This window comes from Rattus rattus, chromosome 6, assembly GCF_011064425.1.
Source record: "Rattus rattus isolate New Zealand chromosome 6, Rrattus_CSIRO_v1, whole genome shotgun sequence".
Lineage (NCBI taxonomy): Eukaryota > Metazoa > Chordata > Mammalia > Rodentia > Muridae > Rattus > Rattus rattus.
In genome coordinates, this window is record NC_046159.1 from 17,177,123 (window position 1) to 17,199,148 (window position 22,026).

The window sequence follows — 22,026 nt, forward strand, 5'->3', positions numbered from 1 at the left end:
AACACTATCAATAGGACAAAATAGCAACCTGCAGATTGGAAAAATAACTTTATCAACCCTATGTCCGATATAGAGCTAACATCCAAAATATACAAAGAACTGCAGACATTAAGACACCAAAAAACAAAATAACCCTATTTAAAAGTGATGTACAGAGCTAAACAGAACTCTCAACTGAGGAATCTCAAATGGCTGAGAAGTACTTAAAAAATGTTCAACAACTTTACTCATCAGAGAAATGGAAACCAAATTGTTTCTGAGATTCTATCTCACACCAATCATAATGCATAAGTTCAAAAATGCAGGTGAGAGCAGATGTTGGCAAGAATGTGGACAAAGGGGAACACTTCTCCATTGCTGGTCAGATTTGCAAACTTTCTTTAAAATTTTTGAAATCAATCTGTTTTTTCCTTTGAAAATTGGAAATAGCTCTACCTGAAGACTCAACAATACAATTACTGGGCATATACCCAAAATATATCCCAACATATATCAAGGATACATGCTCCACTCTGTCCATAGAAGACCTATTTATAATAGCCCGAAGCTGGAAACAACCCAAAAGTCCCTCAACAGAGGAATTGATACAGAATATATGGTACATTTATACAATGTCTTACTACTCAGAGCTTAGAAATAATGATTTCATGAAATTCCCAGGCAAATAGATGGAACTTGAAAATGTAATTCTGAGTGAGATAACACAGAGAAAAGAAAACACATGGTATGTACTCAATGCTGTGTGCAAATTAGCTCAAAACCTCACAATGCCAATTCTCAACTCACAGGCAATATGGAACATAGGAGGAAAGAAAAACAATGTGTAGATGCTTCCATCTTGCTTGAGAGGAAAGCAGGATAATTGAGGGAGGTGGAGGGAGGGGGGACCTGAGAGGGAGACAGGAGATGGAGAAAATATAGGTGCTGTAATAGGTACTGGAGTGGATGGGAGAGAGGTACAGATGGTCAGGAAATCAAATAAAAATATGCTGCTAGGTGTTAGGGGGGAGATGAGGAACTGGGGTTAGCCATTGTGTGATTACCAGACAACAGGCAAACAACAGGCTCCCAGGACAAACCTGGAATGACTACAGTCAAAATGCTAAGAGGCACAGAAGTTAGAACCTGTAGAGATCTCCACCAAATGATAAGCACAGTACCCTGTTAAGGGATAGGCAACACACCCCTCTCAACATTTTTAACCCTGAAATATATATGTCCAAAGGAAGAACAGGGACAAAAAACGTAGCAGAGCTTGATGAAAGGGCCAACCAGCGACTGCCCCATCGAGGGATTTATCCTGTCTGAGGACACCAACCCTTACACTGTTAGTGTAGTCAAGAGGTACTTACTGACAGGAACTTGTTATGGCTGCTTCTTGGGAGGTCTGGCCAGCAACTTACCAAGGAAGGTGTGGATGTGTGGAGCTAACCATCAGACTGAGCTCAGAGACCATGGGAATTGAGCTAATAGAAGGACTGTAGGAACAGAGGGAAAATGTAATCCCATAGGGAAAACATCAACAACATCCTTTGGCAGCACAACTCATTGCTTTCAGAGACTACCAACCATGGAGTAAGGGAGAGATCCAGGACTCTAGATACATATGTAGCAGAGGATGACCTTGCCTGACAACAATGGGAGGGGAGGACTTATTCCTGTGGAGGTTTGATACTCCAGTGTAGCAGAATGCTGGAGCAGTGGGGCAGAAGAGGTTGGGTGGGCTGGAAAGTACACTCATTGACACAAAGAGGAGGAAAGGGAGGGTGGATATGGCAAGGGGAGGGGTTGTGCGGGGATAACTGGGAAATGGGATTTCATTTGAGAATTAAACGAATAGAATGATTAACAAAAAAGAAAAACGAACACATGAACATGGAGAAAAGTGTTGATTTAGTTAGGAATTACTGCAAGTTACTTGTTACAAAGGTGGCTTACATTTTTTATTATATAAAAATGTCAGTTTCCATTCAAGCATAAAATTGTTAAAATACTAATGTTCAGAATGTTTTACATGGAAAAATAACAGAAAATAGACAAAAAAATCAGAAATGTAAAAGGAGACATAACAACAAAAATGGAAGAAATTCAATAAACATCATCAGATCCTACTACAAAAGCCTATAGTCAACAAAACTGGAAAATCTATATGAAATAAATGAATTTTTAGACAGTTACCACATACCAAAGTTAAATCAAGTGCAGGTAATATATCTAAACTGGTCAATATCCCTTTAGGAAATAAAAGACGTCATTAAAACACTCCCAAACCCCCTCCTAAAAAAATCCCGGGTCAGATGTCTTTAGTGCAGAATTCTAAGTGATCTTCCAAGAAGAACTAATGAAAATAATACTCCTCAAACTATTGCATAAAAAAATAAAAGGAAAAATACTTAATTAATTGTATGAAGCCACAATTACTCTGGAACCTAAACTACACAAAGACCTAAAAAAGAAATAGAACTTCACACCAATTTCATTTATAAATATCTGAAAAATACTGAATAAAATTCTCAAAAGAAATTCAAGAACACATCAAAACCATTTTTCAGCATGATCAAAACGGCTTCTTCCCAGGAATGCAAGGTTAGTACAATATATTAAAATCCATTAATGTTATTCACTATATAAGTAAACTCAAAGAAAAAAATTACATGATCATCTCAATAAATCCTCAAAAATTCTTTGACAAAAGATAACACTCTTTCAGGTTAAAAGTATTGGAGAGACTAGAAATTTAAGAAACATACCTAAAACTAATAAAAGCAATATACAAAAAACCAACAGCCAATTTCAAATTAAATGGAGAAAAACTTGAAGCAATCCAACTAAAATCAGAGAACATACAATGATGCTCATTTTCTCCATATCTGTTCAATATAGTACTTCAGTACTGGTTCAAGCTAGAGCAATAAGACAACAAAAGGAGATCAAAGGAATACAAATTGTCAAAGAAGAAGTCAAGGTATCACTATTTGCAGATGATATGATAGTACACATAAAGAAATCCAAAAATTCAACCAGGAACCTCTAGGATTGATAACTGCAGCAAAGTGGCTGGATATAAAAGTAACTCAAATGAATCAGTAGTCTTCATTTGTAAAAATGATAAATGGGCTGATAAGGAAATTAGAGAAACAATATCCTTCACAATACTCTCAAATAATATACAATTTCTTGTGATGACTGACCAAATCAGTGAAAGATCTATATGACAAGAATTTCAAGTTTCTCAAGAAAGAAACTGATGAAGACCTCAGAAAATGGAAAGATCTCACATGCTCATGGATTGGTATAATTAATATAATAAAATATCCATCCTATAAAAAGCAATCTTCATATTCAACTCAATACCCACCTAAATCCTAGCACAATTCTTTGAAGACATGGAAAGAGCAATTCTCAAATTCATCTTGAAAGACAAAAAAGAAGCAGAATAGGAAAACAATTATTTTTTTTTAGTTGAGTGCAGCAAGAACATTTATTTTAGTGATGGCATCATTGCATATTCCGGCAAATGCACTGGCTTTACTTTAGTGAAGCTGAAGTTCTGAACGTTCTTCCAAGTTTCAAGTCTTTCACTGACTTAAATAGGTCATGCCTGCTCACATATTTTAAGTGACTGAAATGAAATGTGTTTTATTGCACAAGATCTGATTTTTATGGATTCATCGAATTTTTAAAATAAATCTGATCATTGTTGTCATTGCTGTTGTTATTTTTAGGAAAAATGTAAACAAAGCCCATACATTTTTTTACTTATGAAATGTCTCTTTGTTCTGAGTGAGGATGTAAGAGAACAATTCCTCTATGTTATCCACAGCTTTTCTATGACTTTTTGTGTAGAAATTGTGCTTCCAACTTTCTAGACATGAAGCAGTGGGCTCATTTCACTTCAGGACTCTTTGCATAGCTCCAGTCAAATTTAGTATCATCTCCCTCATGGACATCTGAGAGCCAAATCTGGACTATTAGTGCTAAAGACCCAAATAGAGCTTGTGAGATTCCTTCATGCTATATTTCCATAGACGCTTGCTGCATCCCACAATTGCTGCCACAAACAGATTTTTGTGTCATTTCTCTTAGGAGCATCTTGAATGAGAGATGAAAGAAGACAAAGGCTAACTGGCAGCATTTGATTGACTCTGTCCACTTTCTTAGAGCTGTGCATTTTCCACAACTCATGGAGAAGTGGTTCTGTGTGTTCTGAAGTAGCTACCCAAAGGCAAGTTGCCCAAATAACAAGTTTTTTAAAATATTAAATATTAAATATTATTAAATATTAAATATTATTAAATATTAAATATTAATTTTGTTGTATATATTGGTTTCATTTAATTATTCTTAATACAGTCTTTAAAAAACTGTGTTGCACCTGATGTTTATTTTTGGAAGTATTATTTTATAGATATTTCTAACAGTGGAAACATTCTGATTTTAATTCATAAGCTCCTCAGAGTAAATTCTGCCAATTTAATTTCATATAGTTATTCTGTGAGCCATTATGTGTGCTAAACAAGTTTAGAAAATATAAAATGTTAATAAAATGAATTAATTTTGATGATGCACTTCTTCTGTGTATAGCACTTTTAATTGCTCTGGTCACATTATCTGTTTGAGTCCACCACATACACCTTTATCTTACAGGTAAATAAAAATAATCTAAATTCTGAAATTTTCAGTACCATCTTTTACTTCACAGAAGCTGTCTAGTCATTAAATCTTATTGAGAGTTAACCTGGTATACTTCATACAATGCACTTCTTACAAAGATCAAATATTCTTAACAATAAAAGAAGTTTTAGGGGAATCATCATCCCTGGCCCAAACTATACTACAGTGCAATAGTGATTAAAACTGCATGGTAATGGTATAGAGACAAACAATTTGGTCAATAGAATATAATTGAAGCCCCAGAAATAAAACCACAAACAACAGACACTTAATCTTTGACCAGGAATCCAAAAATATAGGCTGGAAAAGAGGAAAGCATCTTCAATAAATGGTGCTGGTGTAACTGGCAACTGTTATATAGGAAAATGAAAATTGATCCATACATGTCACCTTACACAAAGTTCACCAAAAACCATATGTAAAGGAAAAATAGTGTTTTCCTATAGAGTCTCACTGGGTATACAAGCCACATTTAAAGCCTGATCCCATGCCCTACAGTAGAATGCCAACACAAAATGAATTCAAGTGCACTTTTGAAAGATCTTTGTCTTACAATGTCTCAAATGTGCAGCATTAATCTTTTCACTTTCTTCCTTATAGGCCCATTGGTTATGTGTTACAGTTTCTAGCTTTGTGGCTACGATGTTTCTGTGTTTACAAATGTGCATATCTCTGTGTCTATTTGTGTTTCTTGAACTTTTTCGATGTTTTTTTTCCTGCTTCTTTGTTTTGTCCAACTTGGAATTTTTTACTTTAAGTAATTTTATATTATTGTTATACTTGGATATACGAATTTGTATGCAAAACAGAGAGAAGAAAGATATTACTTTGAGAGTGAGAAAAGTAGGAAGAAACTGAGAAGTGTGGATGGAAAAACATAATATGAATGTATACTATTACAAAATTTGATTTCAATACAAATATATTTAAAATAAAACTTCTTTGAAAAGTAAAGTCAGTTTTAAGTGCCCTGCACATTGAGCAACACACAGAACCTGTTGCATAAATTTCTTCTATAATATTTAAAAGGGAAGAAGTTCTGTGCTGCTCTTACAGAGGAAATGAGTTTATTTCCCAGCATTCAGTTTGTTCATAACCTCATAAAACTACAATTTCCCTTGATCCAGTGACCTATTCTGGCCTCTGCTGGTACTCATACACACCATGCTTTGATCAGACAAACATCAACAAATTTATAAAAAAAAATTAGAATAAAGTATTTTCTGATGTAAATGGGTATGTTAAAACTACATGATTTCTGGAAAAATTAACAGGTAAAACCTCTGCAGTCGAATATATTCAAAGACATGTTGAAAGCACAAATCCTGCTAAGTCAGTGTTCAATGGAATGTTAAATTATCTGTTATTAAGTGATGTATTCCAGAAAATGCTGAACGAGAAATCAGTAACTTGTTCTGTCATATTATCAATAGTTTTTGAATCCAAATTATTTGAGTGTGTGTGTCTCTCTCTCTGTGTATGTATGTATGTATGTATGTATATGTATGTATGTATGTATGTATAAATTAGGTAAGTATGTACATTTATGTACATATTTTCTTACACTTTGAATATGGAAAAATCTAATAAGAAATGAGCTTATATGAACAGATATTTGAGAAAGGAAACCAGCTGAGTGACCTATAAGTACAAGAAAAAATGGGTAGTATCACTAGATCTCAGAGAAATAATAACTTGTTAATTTATCCAGATGGTATAAATTCAAAGCATTGATGTCATCAAATATTGGTGAAAATGAGCAGTAATGTGATATAAGTTGCTTGTGAAACAAATCTTTGCTTAACACTGGAAAACAAATATTATAGTTCTGAATGTTTAAGAAAATAGATATAGCTGGATAGATGATTGACAGATAAATAAATATAAAAGTATAAAATGTATTTCACACAGTGAAACACAGAAATTGACATGACAACTTATTCAAATTTGTTAAAACTTAGAAACATATGATATGTTCACATGTGAATGGAGGAATATCATGGTTCTTTGTGTAACAGTAACGTGCTGATTAATAAAAAGATTGAACCACTGCCTTTTGAAAAAAGTATATGTTAACTGAAAATCATTAATAATAAAAATATACAGAGAAAATAATGTCAAATACAAATCTGTGCAGAGAATATTACACTGTGAACTAGGCCATACTAATTTATATTAGAGGACAGCATATGCCTACCTGCCTGGGGACTGGCAGGGAGGTCATTGGATCAAAACGAACTTTAGGAAATAAGTTTCTGTTGTAGGAAATGATGGCTCTCTTAGTCTGGATTTCTCTTTTGAAGTAGCACCATGGTGAATGTAATTTGGAGAGGAGAGGGATTATTTTGTTTACATTTCCACATTATAGTTTGTTGCTGAAGGAAAGCTGGACAGAAACTCAAACCTGACAGGAAGCATTAGGCAGAAGTTGATGTTGGGGTCAAGAAAGATGCTGATCATTGACTCCCCATTGCTCAGTCTTGTTTATTAGAATCTCCTAGACCACAAACAAATAGGTGGCACCCACAGTCTGACTGGCCTTACACACAAATATCTAATTAAGAAAATATCTACAGGCTTACCCACAGACAGATCTTATTAAGGCACTTCAGAATTGAGGTTCCCTCCTGTGATATAATTCAATTTTGTGTCAAACGGACAAAAAACTATTTAGGACAACTGTGGTTGAAGAGATGTGCTTATTTGACACAACTACTATTTCTAATGAATTACTGTAGATACTCTAACTTCAAGACCTGATATTTTTAAGAGTCACGATAAAAACCATAAAGAAATTGCAAATCAGTAACCATTTTGAAACTGAAGGTCATGAGGACATTACAAGTAAATGTATAGCAGGACACTGACCCTTAGAACATACTAACATCATCCAGAAAATGGACAGATATGAATGTAAATAATGGATTAGAACATACAAACAGATCAATAATAGACATGTTATTACCATTATAGTACTATACTGTGGAAAAATGCTTATCCCTAGAAAAACTGACCATAAACAATGTATAATATTATTACTGTCATCATTAGGCTTCATGAAACAAAGTCTCATTCTAGAACAAATGATGTTCGAATTTACATGTAGCCTAGGCTGCCCTCACATTCATGTATATAGTATGTTTATAAGTCAGAGCTTCCATACCTAATTGGCTTCAATAAATTTTATTGTTCCTATGTGTTTACAACTGCCCAACAAATGAACCAGAAGGAGAAAAAGAGAAATTAAGAACACATGTGGAACGCAGAAGGTCCTCTGAGTGTCTTGAACTAGTCATAGCAACTAGTCTTGAAATCTGAAATTATATTTTACAGCAAACATAAGGTTTTCAAAATTATTTTATTTATTAACAGTCCAGACATCACCCCCATCAGACCTCCCTTCCACAGTTCTTCATCTCAAAAGTTTATTAAAAATGCTAACTTTTTCTACACCAAAAAATATATCAAAGAGTAACAAACCAACACATGAAAACCCACAACTGCAGATTAGTTATTAATTGTGCTATCAAGCCATGGGCTATGGAAATATCCTAATGACGATTTGATACATTCATTCTTTATCGAGTTCTCCATGTGGTCCTGTGTCATTCATGAGACAATGTGAGGGAATCGTTAGGGTCTTGGAGCAAAGGATGTCCATTCTCCACATGCAAGCTGCTTCATGTGCCAGAACGGATTACTGTGTCTGCTGTTGAGCCAATTTTCAACAGACTTCTTCCCTGTGCACTCATCTCTCTATTCACGCAGCAGACTGTGACCTTTCCTTCACACTGCACAATGGGGCAGGGATTTTGTCCATTCCCTTTTCACAGATACAGAGATGTCTTTTACCACAGTCATCATAATGTAGACCTGTCATACTGAAATATATACAGTATCCTGTTTTTTGTAGTGGTTTACATGCCACCAAATCACTATAAAATAAAAAAAAATAGTTGTCAGTTATTAAAATTTGAAATTTATATTATTGAAGGCCATTATTTTTGAAACAAATTTTATTGACAAAAATGTAGTGTATATGGAATAAATTACATGTGTATGACTAAAATATTTTTATTTTCCCTAAATTCCTAAAATAGTGTCTTTGGACAATAACTTGAATGGTTTAGGACTATTGACACCAAACCTGTCCATCAGTTTTTAGCCCTCAGATGCTGCACAATAAAGAAAAGACCTAAGTCCTTTCATTTGTCAATGAATTACTCAGGTGTTGTGATCTGTGCATGCACATGCACATAAATCCACACAAAAAGATAAACAGTAAAAATTAACATAGAAACAGTCTGACCATGACTCAATGAATTATCCTTTCCCTACCACTAATTTTGTACAACAAGGAAGATTATTTTTCAGCACTGCAGAAATAATAAGGGATAATTTAATACTGAGGTTATTTTTCCATGATATTTTGTACTATGATGACAGATTGAAAAGAAGAAATATGTGTATGTGGCATCTAGTAGAATTCTTATTTGCCTTGTTTTTAAAGAGAAAAAGGAGGTGTTTAATTCAATTACAAACAATGGTTTGTGAATACAATTTTGTTGTTTTCCTTTTGACTTCCCCAACTCAGAACTAACAGGTCTTCTTTGAAACATGGTGACTGAGTGACTTCCCTGCATTCAAATCAACCGCAATGTGTGCTGTTTGCTACATTTGGTACCACAGCTACCTTACTGTGAAAAATAATTTTAAAAGTTGAATAGGAAATAGAACAAAGAAGAGGTGATACATACCTACAAACTCATCATTTGGGAGTAAATTACCAGGTGATAAGATTTTGGAATTCAGAATGACTAGGATTACAAACCAGGCAGGCCAAAACTAGCTTTGGAACAAGAACCTCATCAAATATTAACCAATAATTTAAATTTTAATGAATATATTTGTGAAAGAGAATGATGCAGATTTCTACATAGACTAGGATTCAGTAGAGGTGAGATTTCCAAAGCATTAGTGAGTGTGGCTGCCAATCAAAGCAGGGAAAGGACAATGGATTAAGGGGTTTCAAGAGGAGAAACCAGGAAAGGGGATAACATTTCAAAGGTAAATAAATAAAACATCTAATAAAAAAGTTGGGGAGGATCTCAGAATTGTGGGGTTGGAAAACCTGAACAAAATATATTCTATGAAAAAATGTTATTTAATGATCAATGTAGAGCTGTGTGTGGTGGTGATAGACATATTTAATCCCAGCATTTGTTGGCAAAGTATGGTAAATCTCTGAATGTGAGGTTAGCCTTGTATACTGAGGAAGGTCCAGCAGAGTCTGAACTATACAGAGAAACTCTGCATTCAAAACCCTAATATACATGAAGAATTGAACAACAGAATTATAAGATACTAAATGAATATTGAAGTGCACATCAGGGGATACATCCAGGAAAATATTGGTTATGAAGAGAAAAGAGGTCACCAACACAGCAGCTATTGCCTCTACACTTGCTTTTTTACCATGAATACGTGGTAACACCTTATTGCTGAAGCTACAACACACTGTGACACAAAGACATAAAGATTTAATGTCAAATCAATCAGGAAACATTTTCCTTTGACTACATATCAAAGGGTCAAATGTGCATTGCAGTCTGATTGGAGGAGAAAAGATATCAATGGCTTTACTCCTACCACAACAAGCTACATACATGCTAAGCAAGATATGCCCAGTGGTATCATTGTTAGTGGATAACTAACTGCTTTTGTACTGGATTTAAAACATTTACTTGAGGAATGTCATGTTTTAAATTCTAATCAAATCAAAAACCCATGATTGCAGAGATCATGGGCCCTATGCCAGAATCTTTTATAATACTTCAGAAACACAGTCATGTGGCAAAATTATGTTATGAATTTTTGCCTTGAGCTGGGTGTCATACTTGGGGTTTCATTGGTGTGTAGACACACCATGAACAATGAACCTCTTTAAGGGACACTTAATTGGAACTTGCTTAAGTTTCAGGGGTTCAGTCAATTACCAAGGCAGGAGCATAGCAGCATCCACACAGATGGAGGAATAGAGAAGGAGATGAGATTTTACATCTATATCCCTAGACAGACAGGAGAAGATTGGCTTCCACATGACTAGGAGAAGGGTCTCAACATCTGCCAACAGGGACATGCTTTCTCCAGCACAGGCACTAAGACATCAACACAGCCATAATTTCTTACACTACCACTAACTGGGACAAGCATAGTCAAACCACCATATTTCATTCCACAACTTCAATAGGATTATACAAAACTATGACAAACCTAAACATAATGCAAAATGCATTATTCAAACATCAATAGTCCCTACTGTATATAGCAATCTCAACAATGTTAAATGTCCAAAGTTCAAAGTCTTTTCTGAGATTCAATCATTTAAATGTATTCTCCTATAAAATCAAAAACAAATGGCTGAAGAAATAGCTCCAACATCCCAGGATATATAATAACATTTCAAAATTCCATATGGAGGAAATAATAGACTAAACCAAGACAGGAAATCAGCTATGCAACTCAAAACTCTACAACTACATGTCTGATATCAAAGAACTCTTCAGATCTCTGACTCTTTTTCATCTTTGTTGACTGCGAATGAAAGAGCCTGAGTTGGGGGTTAATCTAAGGCCAGTGGGAAAGGTCCATCACAAACATCCAAGCACAAAGACCTTTCCCTTCCAAGTAGTAGTTAGTACCCAGACCAACTGCAAACCAAACTGTCAAACAAGGCTACCTGTGACTCCCAACAGACCTCCCCCACACTCCCAACTGTCCCCCTTGGAAATTCCAGAATGGTCCACTGATCACAAGTCAGATTGGAGGTTACTTTGCCCTATCATTAATACCCTGCCTCATTACCAATTGTTTGAATTCTGCTACAATTGATTGGAAGGTATACAGCTCTCTGACAGTCTGCTCTGGGTCATCTCCCTTTAAAAGCGAGGACCAGGAAAGGCCAAAATTAAACTCCACGTGCTATTGAATCAGTCACTGTCTCCATGTGTCTCATTCAAGAGGTCCTGGAAAAGATTCAATTCGGACCTCAACAACAAACTCCTTTCTCCCTGTTAATACCTTTCTTCAGCTCACAGCTCCTTGTTCCAATATCTGGTATGCACTCATGATCTTCTGAGTTCCACCAATGGGCTTGGATTACTTCTCCAGCTCTGCCCTATGTAGCATTCTAGAATGTGATTGACTCCACTCCACTGCTCCCTCTGTTTTTAGTGGTCATCCTATGATACTGAAATATCCAAAATGCTGGGGTCTTCTGCTGCAACTAGGCCACACCGATAGCCTCTCATAGGCACTCTTTATGGTGCCAATCCTCAATTTATTTGTATGACCCCCTTTGTACTCAGACATCAACTTCAACTGAGCTGCCCCTTTACCAATGATCTTCCCTTGCCTCTCACAGGGCTGAGCCTCTTTTGTTTTCCTTGACCCCTTCATATCTTCAAAACCACTGTGACTTTTGTGATTCTTAAACCTTATCAAGGCCATTGGCAGCAGGAGGTACAGCCTTATCTCTTCTTATCTCTTTGTGCTCTCAGAAAACACAACTCAGAACTTTTCACCAAAATAATGCTGATCTTTCTTAACCATCCCTAATTTCTGAGGTTGAGCTAAAAAGCATTAATTGACTCAATGTTCCTTTTATTTTTTTACTATAGAGCAAGATTCCTATGGCTGAAGCTGCCAAGTTCTACTACTTGCTAAGGCTGGAGGATGTCCCACCACTTTACTTATCAGCTTTCTGTTTCCTAACTCCCTCACTGCCTAATATTGGCTCAACTGAAACTTGTTCTGTAGATTGACAAGAATTCAGAGATCTGCATGACTCTTCCTCCTGAATGCTGGGATTAAAGATGTATATACCCATGCCTGGATTTAAGCTTTTCTATACCTAGAAATTCCTCTGTCCCAGGCTGGCCTTGAACTCCAAGATCTGCTTGCCTTTATCTCCTGGGATTAAAGACTTGTACCACTGTGTCTGAGACTAAGCTTTCCACAGCTCCTCAAAATCTGGAATAAAAGTGTTAGAGGAAGTTCATAGCACTAAGTCCCTCCATAAAGAAGCTAAATTTTGCATACCATCAATTTATAAATACACCTGGAAGGTTTGGGAAAAAAGAAGCAAACATAACAAATAGGAATAGAAGGCAAGAATTAATAAAAAGAAATCAACACTTAGAGAAGTCAATGTCAAATCAATATGGAAATATCTTCCCCTGGGCTGACTTTCAAAAGTTTAATAACTGTTTTGCAGTTTGCATGGGAGAAAAGATATGAATAGTCCTATCTTGCATTTGAACCTGCATGCTACAATACTAATCTGTTAGGCAATATATGTTTTAGCATAAATAGACCCTTTCTTATTAGAACTAAGACTTTTACTATATGAGGAAATAATGTTTGGTGTTGTAATGTAAATCAAGAGTCCAAGTTTGGTGAAGTCACAGATTCTATATTGGAGCTTGCTACAACTGTTCTGACAAATGGTCAGTTGCCAATCAGATAGACCCCACAGAGCTCCCATGGACTAAACCACTAACCAAAGTGTATAAATGGAGCCACACATGGCTCCAGCTGCATATGTAGCAGAGGATGGCATCTTCGGGAATCAGTGAGAGGAGAAGCCATTGTTCTTGTGAAGGCTCAATGTCACAGTAAAGGGCAATGCCAGGCCACGGAGATAGAAGGGAGTGGGTGGGTGGGTGAGGGAGCACCCTCACTGAAGCAGGGGGCGGGATGATAGAATAAAGGGTTTCTGGAGAGAATTCTGGGAAATTGGCTAACATTTGAAATGTAAATAAAATATCCAATAAAAAGAAAGAAATACTCAAAGTCATCAGAGAAATGCAGTTCAAAAAGATACTGACATTCTATGTCACAACAATCAGAATGTCCAAGATCAAAAGTCATGTGACAACACATGCTTGGGACGTGTGTAGAAAGAGGAACACTCCTCCATTGGTGGTGGGATTGCAAATTGCTAAAACCACTCTGGAAATCAATTTGGCAGTTCCTCAGAAAATTGGAAACAATTCTACCTGAAGACACATCTATATCAGTTATACCACTCTTGGGCATATAAACAAATGATGCCCGACTATACCACAAGGACATGTGTTCCACTTGTTCATAGAAGCCTTATTTGTTATATCCAGAAGCTGGAAACAACCCAGATGTCCCTCAGTCAAGGAATGGATACAGAAAATGTGGTGCATTTTTACAAAATGGAATGCTATTCAGCAATTAAAAATGAGAACATCATGAATTTTGCAAGCAAATGGAAGTAGAAATTATCATTCTATGTGAGGTAACTCCAACCTAAAATGGCATGCATGGTATATTCTCACTGATAAGTAGGAATTAGCCAAAAAGTACAGAATGTCTATGATATAACCCACAGATCTTAAGAAGTTTAACAAGCAGGAAGACTCAAGTGAGGATGCTTGAATCCCACTTAGAAGGGGAAAGGAAATAATCACAGGAGGTAGATGGAGGGAGAAACCTGGATAGGAGAGGGGACAGTGAGGGAAAAATAGGAAGAGGACCAGATATGGTGGGAAGGGATAGGAAAGAAAGTCAGAGGGCGAAACGAATGAATGGAAAAGGGCAGTCTCAAATAGTGGGAGGTGGAGGGACCCTCTAGAAAGTACAGAGACCTGGGAGGTGAGATACTGTCATGACTCATTGGGGGTTTCCTTATCCAAAATGCCCAACATTTGGGAAAGAGAATTTGAAGAGTCTATCTCTAGTAGATCAACAGGGCCTCAAGTATAGGGACAAGAATACTAACCCAGAGACAAAATTCTTGACACAGAATTGTTCCTGTCTAAAAGAATTCAAGACAAAAATGGAGACAATACTGAAGAAAAGGTAATAGAATGACCAGGCCAACATGGGATACATCCCATGGGATGAAAGAAACATTTGACTCTAGTATTCTATGATGTGGTTACTAACAGGAGTCAGGCTTCTCTGTGCTCTGAGAATACCAAACAGCAGCTGACTAAGACAGAAGCAGATAGTAATTCCCAAACATTGGACTGAAGTTAGGAACCCCTGTAGTTGTAATAGGGAAGGATTGAAGAAACTGAAAGGAGAAGGATCCCATGAGAAACCAGCAATCTCAACTAAACACTCCAGGGAGCTTCCGAGACTGACCCACCAAAGAGGAGCATGCACAGGCTGATCTGAGGCCCTGGCACCTATTTAGCATAAGTCTGCCTTGTCTGACCTCAGCAGGAAAGGTGCACTTAATACTTTAGAACCTTGAGGCCCCAGTGAAGGAGGAGACCTGGTGAGGGAGGAGCACCCTCTCATAGGCAATAGGAAGGAAGGGATAGAGAACTATGGGAGGGAGTACTGAGGGAGACAATGACTGTAATGAAAATATATAAAATAATTTTAAAAATTTAAGAAAATATACTTAATATTATGATATACAGATAAATATAAAATGTGTGTATACATGTATATTTGTATATTTTACACATATATTAAAGAAATAAGTTTCAATCTTAAATAAAAATATTTATAGTTATAGCCTAGGCCTGTCCTGCTCTCAACCTCCATGATAACCTTATTTTTTTATTGGATATTTTATGTAGTCACATTTCAAATGTTGTCCCATTTTCTGTTTTCACCTCAGAAATCCCCTATCCCATACACCCCTCCTCCACCTCACCATCCAGGGAATCCCCTATACTGGGGAATCTAATATTCACAGGACCAAGGGCCTCTCTTCCCATTGATACAGGACAATGCCATCCTTTGCTACATATACTGTTGGAACCATGGGTCCCTCCATGTATACTCATTGGTTGGTGGTTTAGACCTTGGGAGCTTGGGGGTTCTGGTTGTTCTTTCTTGTTCTTCCTCTGGAGTTGCAATACCCTTTGTCTCCTTCAGTCCTTTGTATAACTTCTCCAGTGGGATCCCTATACACAATAAGATGGTTTGCTTCAAGCGTCCTCATCTAAACAGAAAGGCTCTGGCAGAGCCTCTCAGGACACATTCATATAGGCTCCTATCTGCAAGCATTTCTTTGCTTCCACAATATGAGTTTCTGGCTTGATGTCTGTATGTGGGATGGATCCCCAGGTGGATCAGCATCCGGATGGCCTTTCCTTCAGTTTCTGCTCCACATTTTGTCCCTGTATTTCCTTTTGACAGGAGTCATTCTGGGTTGAAAATTTTGAAGATGAGTAGGTGTCATCATACTTGGGGCCTTGCCTAACATCTTGATATGATATGGTCTCTACAGGTTCTCCCTCCCATTTTGGAGGCTTTTCAGCTAAGTTCATCCCAGTTAGGTCCTGGGAGCTTCTTGCTTTTCTGACATCTAGGACTTGCTGGTGGCTACCCCCAGTGTCCCATCCCCCATTACTATAAACCGCTGTTTAAATTCTCAGTCCTGTCGCATCCCATACCTGGTCCAGTCCCCATTTGCCCCTCCTCTTCCACTCTTCCTCCCAAGCCCTCCCACCCTCTACTTTCTATGAGTATTTCCTCCTCTCTAAATAGGACTGAAGAATCTACATTTTGCTCTACCTACTTCTTGAGCTTCATATGGTCTGTGTTTATGTATCTTGGGCATTCTGAGCTTTTATGCTAATATTTAATATATCAGTGATTGCCTACAATACCATTTGTTCTTCTGTGACAGGGTTATCTTACTCAGGATGATATTTTCAAATTTCATCCATTTGCAGAACAATTTCAAGAAGTCATTGTTTTTAATAGTTAATTAGTACTGCATTGTGTAGATACACTACATTTTTTGTGTCAATTTCTCTTTTATGAGTCATCTGGGTTCTTCCCAGCTTCTGTCTATTTTATATAAGGTTCCTATGAACATAGTGCAGCATGTGTCCTAGTTATATGTTGGAGAATCTTTTGGGTATATGTATAGGATTTATATAGGCTGGGTCCTCATTTCTATGTCCAATTTTCTGAGGAACCACCAGACTAATCTCCATAGTGATTGTACCAGCTTACAATCCCAACAACAATGGAGGCATGTTCCTCTTTCTCCACATCTTCACCATCAAATGCTGTAACCTGAGTCCTTGATCTTAGTCATTCTGAGTGGTGTAGGTGGAATCCCAAGGTTGTTTTGATTTGTATTTTCCTGATGACTAAGGATGTTGAACATTTTTGGTGCTTTACATTCTCTGATGTCTACCTTCTTGAGTTCTTTGTATATATTGTATATTAGCTTGCATCAACTGAAGGACTGGTAAAGATTTTTCCCAATCTGTTGGTTGCTGTTTTGTCCTATTGGTGATGTCCTTTGCCTTAGAGAAGCTTAGTAGTTTTATGAGGTCCTATTTGTTGATTGTTGATCTTTGAGAGACATTTGTGTTCTGTTAAGGAAAATTTCCACTGTGCCCATGTGTTTGAATCTCCTTTCCACTTACTCTTCTTTATGTTTTACTGGGTCTGGTTTTATATGGAAGTCCTCATTCGACTTCTACTTGAGCTCTGTACAAGGAGGTAAGAAAGAATTGCTTTGCATTCTTCTACATGCTGACCTCCCATTGAGCCAGAACCATTTGATGCAAATGCTGGATGGTTTTAACTCCTTTGTTAAGGATCAAGTGACCATATATGTGTGTTCATTGCTGAGTTTTCAATTCTCATTGATTTATCTGACTGTCTGGGCCATAATGCATGCAGAGAGGCAGAATTGGTCAAAGTTCTTGGAAGAAGTTCTTAAGTGATCATCCCTTAAGAGACATCTACATCAACTTCTTCCCCTCCACACCACTACCAAGAATCAGGGAATAGCAGGGAAGGAGACATAGAAAGAAAGTAAGAACCAGAGAAGGAAAAAAGCTCTCTGAAATGCTGCCTACTGGACAAAATAAAATTTCTGCAAAGATTATTTCTTCTTATTAAATTATTATTCTTAGTTGACAGTTTCAGAAAAGGAGATTCAATTATTTATTAAGCTTGTAGCCCTGATGACTTTCATAGTTTTAGTAGCTGAGTTACAATCATGCACCTATGTACAGTTAATAATGAAGGCATGAGATAGTCAGACACATGTTAGAGTTTTTAGTTTGAATAGAGGTTGATATATTGATATATTATTTGTAGTATGTAAAATACTCAAGAAAAATATATAATATTAATAAATTAAGCAGTAAACTGTTTTCTACCAGATTATACATTAAAAATGTGAAACAACATCTTCAAATGGGAGGTAGGCATCCATATGTAAGCATATATGAACATGTTCTTATATTTATAAGGAACCAAAAATTATATAAGCAAACAACAGTAAAAATGTCAAGAAATGTGTGAGAGACTCACATTCAATGTATCTCTCATGATCATTCAGTCACTTCATAGCATCTCAAGTTACTGAATTGCTATTGCCTTGTGCATCTTAGAAGACACAATCCTGAGATATATTAAGCATCATTGGTCAGTACCTTGAAAACAAAACTTACCTGTCAAACACTGACTCATACACTTCCTTATGCAGCTTGCCTTTCCCCATGAGCTCCATAGAAAATGAGGAAAGTCAAGGTAAATGAGAGAAAAGCATTTATAAACAATCTCCCAATTCCCATACCACTGTTAGAGTCTGAAGGGTTCAGAAACTCACCAATTCAATGGGCTGTTGTCAATCCATGACCATTCCTTTTTTATATTATTATATGACAATCCAATCCAGTAACTGTCTCGAATAATGTGGTCCTGAAGGAACTTCTGTAAAGGAAACAACACACCTCATGATGAAATTTCTGTCTGTTTGATGAGAGAAGAGCAAGTAAAATTTCCCAGCATTCCTTTGTCATCCTCTGCTGTCCTGTCTTCCCAGTGCTTAGTCCCACCATGTTCATTTTCTAAACCGACTTCCTAGTAGTAGTGCATTCATATCAAAACTATGTCAGTTCAATTTGCTATTCAAAATAGAAACTTCAGTTGTTCTGTGATACTGGGTTCATGACATGATTTGTGACTGTGATTTGTAGACCAAGTCTCACTATGAATACAAACCTGTGCTTGAACTCACTATCTTCCTGCCTAAGGCCCAGTAAAAAACAAAAATCACATAGCATGTATTCAAAATAAGTGCATATTTGATTAAAACAAAAAGTACAGAGTACCCACGATACAATCCACAGTCCTCAAGAAGGTGGACAAAAAGAAGGGCACAAGTGAGGCTGGTTCAATTCCACTTGGGAGAGTTAGGAAAGTAATCTCTGCAGGCAGATGTAGGAAGTGACCTCAGTCAGACTAGGTAAGGGGAGAGGATACAGGAATATGGTCAGGTATGGGGTAGCAGAATGAATGAAAGTGTGCAACCTCTGGGGTGGAAGGTGGGGGAGCCCTCTAGAAAGTACTATAGACCTGAGAGGTTGGAGACTCTGAGGCCTCAAAGGGATGGACCTTAGATGAAATGCCCAAGAGTGGGGAATGAGAACTCATAGAGTCCATGTCCAGTAGAAATACAGGAGGACATCAATAGAGGGATGGGGTTGCCATCCCACAGTAAAACACTCGGACCCAGAATTATTCCCCTCTAAATGAACTTTAGAAACAAAATGGAGAAGAGACTGAGAGAAAGGCAGTGCAGTGACAGGCCCAAAATTGGATCCACCTCTTGGAAAGGCTCCAAGGCCTAACATTATTACTGATGCTATGGTTTGCATACAGACAATTGTCTAGCATGGCTGTCCTCAAAGAGGCCTGAACCATTAGCAGGCAGAGACAGATGGAGACACTTACACCAATCATTTAATTGAAGTCTAGGACCCCTGTGGTTGAATAAGGGAATGTGTGGAAGAAGCTGAGGAGGAGAATATCCACATAGCTGACCAGGTGTCTCACTTAACCAGAACCCCTTAGATCTCCCAGATAAATATCTGCCAACCTCACAGCATATAGGACCTCGTAAAAGGCCCCAGACAAATATACATCAGAGGACTTCCTGGTCTGTCCTCAGTTCCAGAAGATGCACCAAACCACCAAGAGACTTGAGACCCAAGGAGTAGGGCTGGTCTGGCAAGAGAGGGGTGGCAGACTCTTTTTTGAAACAAAGGGAGAAGAAATGCAGTGAGAAACTGTGGAGGGAGGACCCAGAGTGTATAATGACTAATGGACTGTAAAAAAAATAATTAAATAATGGTAACCAAAAGGAAAAAGAACTGTGGAAAAATAGCAGTTTATTTCCCACATGCATGTCCCAAACCCTTTGAATGTCAATATGGGCAGGAGGGCTGCATTTCTACAAGGAAGAAGCTAATGTGTTACACTTTACCCTCATTTTTATTTCTATCCCTCAGGATTTACTGATGGAGACTCAGCTCATTCAACAGCAGGAATGTGCTGCTTGCAGTGCATCCAATCTGGTAATGCTTTACCATTAACAATGGAAGAAAAGAACCAAGTCCTCTCTCAGACTGACCACAAATTACATGCTCCCTTAATCTGTGCTTGTAGTCTCCAACTCTCCTCCTTATGCTTGGTTACCTTGGGGAACAGAGACTGGCTACTTGTTCAGCAAACTTGTTTTCTTTTTCTACCTTGAAGGTAGCTGGATGTGGCTGAATGACTGTGTTCTAGCCAAAGGAATGTGACTGAAAATACAGTGAGTTAACTCTAGGCCAGTATAATAAAATTACCATGCTGAAACTTCCACTCTTTCCCCTAACCATTCAAAAACAGAGCACAGAAGATGCAAGGACCTAAAACATGACATCAGTTGTTCAATTTTTGTCAATTTATTCAAAACACATACTTATGGATTATATTAATTCTCTGTATTAATTTAGTGAGTATCACCTATTACTAATATAAAATCTTACAATGTAGGCATATGAATTTTTTCCAGTTATCTACATTTATACAATTTTGTATAAATCTTGCATTCTTTTGTTAAATTTATTGATGTTTTCTGATTTTTGAGGATATTATAAATAGACTTGTTTTCTTAATAATTTCCTAATTTCATTGCCTGATTGTCCATATATATTATAACATGCTCTTTATACTGATCTTCTTTTCTAAATGCTCAACTAAACTCATGTGTTAGCTTAATAATTTAATGAGGCTTCCATTGGATTTTCAATCTAAGAAATGTCAACTGTAAATAGAAATACATTAACTTCTCTTTTCCAATATAGTCTTAATTATTTCTTTTTCTTGCCTACTTGTTATAGCTAAACTCTCTAGTACAACACTGAATATAAATGAACAGAATGAGCAGTCTATCTTGTTTTTAACCTTAGAGTGAAATCATTCACTTTTACTCTGAAATAGGATAACACCTGTGAGTTTTTTACTCATGTCCATTTAGAAGTTGGATGCATCACCTTCTATAACCCTCCCCCCAAAAAAACCCATTGATCATTGAATGAATTCTGATGACCTATGACATTATTCAAATTCCATTCCTGAATAGTAGAGAAACACATTGGAGGTGTTTGTATGGAAAGTAATAGCCTGTTTTCAAAGAAATTTCATAACGACAAATAGTACTGTGTGAAAAAATGTGCATGACTCTGCATGCTACACAAATGCTTCCCATACTTCAGATGCAGAAGTGGCAGAACTGATGAAGGAGAGATACTAGGCATCATTTAGGGTGTCTTACATGTGACATTGGAGTGGCATAATATTTAATTAAGGAACTGATTTTATTTTTTAAATTGTGGGTAGGTCTAAATGTAATTATGTTGAGGGAGTTAGTGTGTGTGTGTATTTGTGTGTGTGTGTGTTGTGTGTTTATATCTTGTTTTCTCCATCTATGGTGATTCAGAATTTTACTGGGTATTGTTTTCAAGGTTGGCATCTGTGGTGTTTTAGAGATTTCCACATATCATATCTGAAGTCATAGGTAATTCTAATTATTCTGCCTTCCACTGTTACCTGCCTAATTTCACTTGGAGCATTTAATAGTCTTTCTTTCTGTGAAATATTTGTGTTTTGATCAATATACTGTGAGAGTGTTTTCTTTTCTATCTTGGTCTAATTTCTGTTCTAAAAGCATCTTCTATGTTTATAGGCTTCTCTTTGTAGAGGTGAATGTTTCTTTGGTTTGGAAAAATTTCATATTTTGACTGTCCTGAAATATTCTCGACTTGGATGTGGGAAACTTTGGGTTTTGTTTCTATTATTCTGAGCTTAGGACTCTTCATGGAATAACAGATTTCATGGATGGGTTGTGTAAAGAATTTTTTAGATTTAACATTTCATTTGACTGATGTATTAATTTCTTCTATTGTATTTTCTATGTCTGATGAAAACAGAGAATTCTAAAAAATGAATCTCAAATAGCCAAGAAGCACTTATATAAATGTTGAAATCCCTTATTCATTG

At 36.8% G+C, this 22,026-nt stretch overlaps 1 protein-coding gene across 2 annotated transcripts in view; it reads right to left on the reverse strand.

Moving 5' to 3' along the window:
* Window positions 1-8,013: 8,013 nt before the first annotated feature.
* The window catches only part of LOC116903185 (killer cell lectin-like receptor 5), a 22,332-nt gene continuing 8,319 nt past the window's right edge, over window positions 8,014-22,026 (reverse strand). The window contains exons 6-7 of one of the 2 annotated variants that reach the window (XM_032905558.1): window positions 18,308-18,411; window positions 8,014-8,609 (exon numbers count right to left, since the gene is read on the reverse strand). In XM_032905558.1, coding sequence (XP_032761449.1) covers window positions 8,435-8,609; window positions 18,308-18,411 — 279 coding nt within the window. In that variant the 3' untranslated portion in view covers window positions 8,014-8,434. The remainder of the gene's footprint in view (window positions 8,610-18,307; window positions 18,412-22,026) is intronic. The other variant, XM_032905557.1, reaches the window with a different exon arrangement.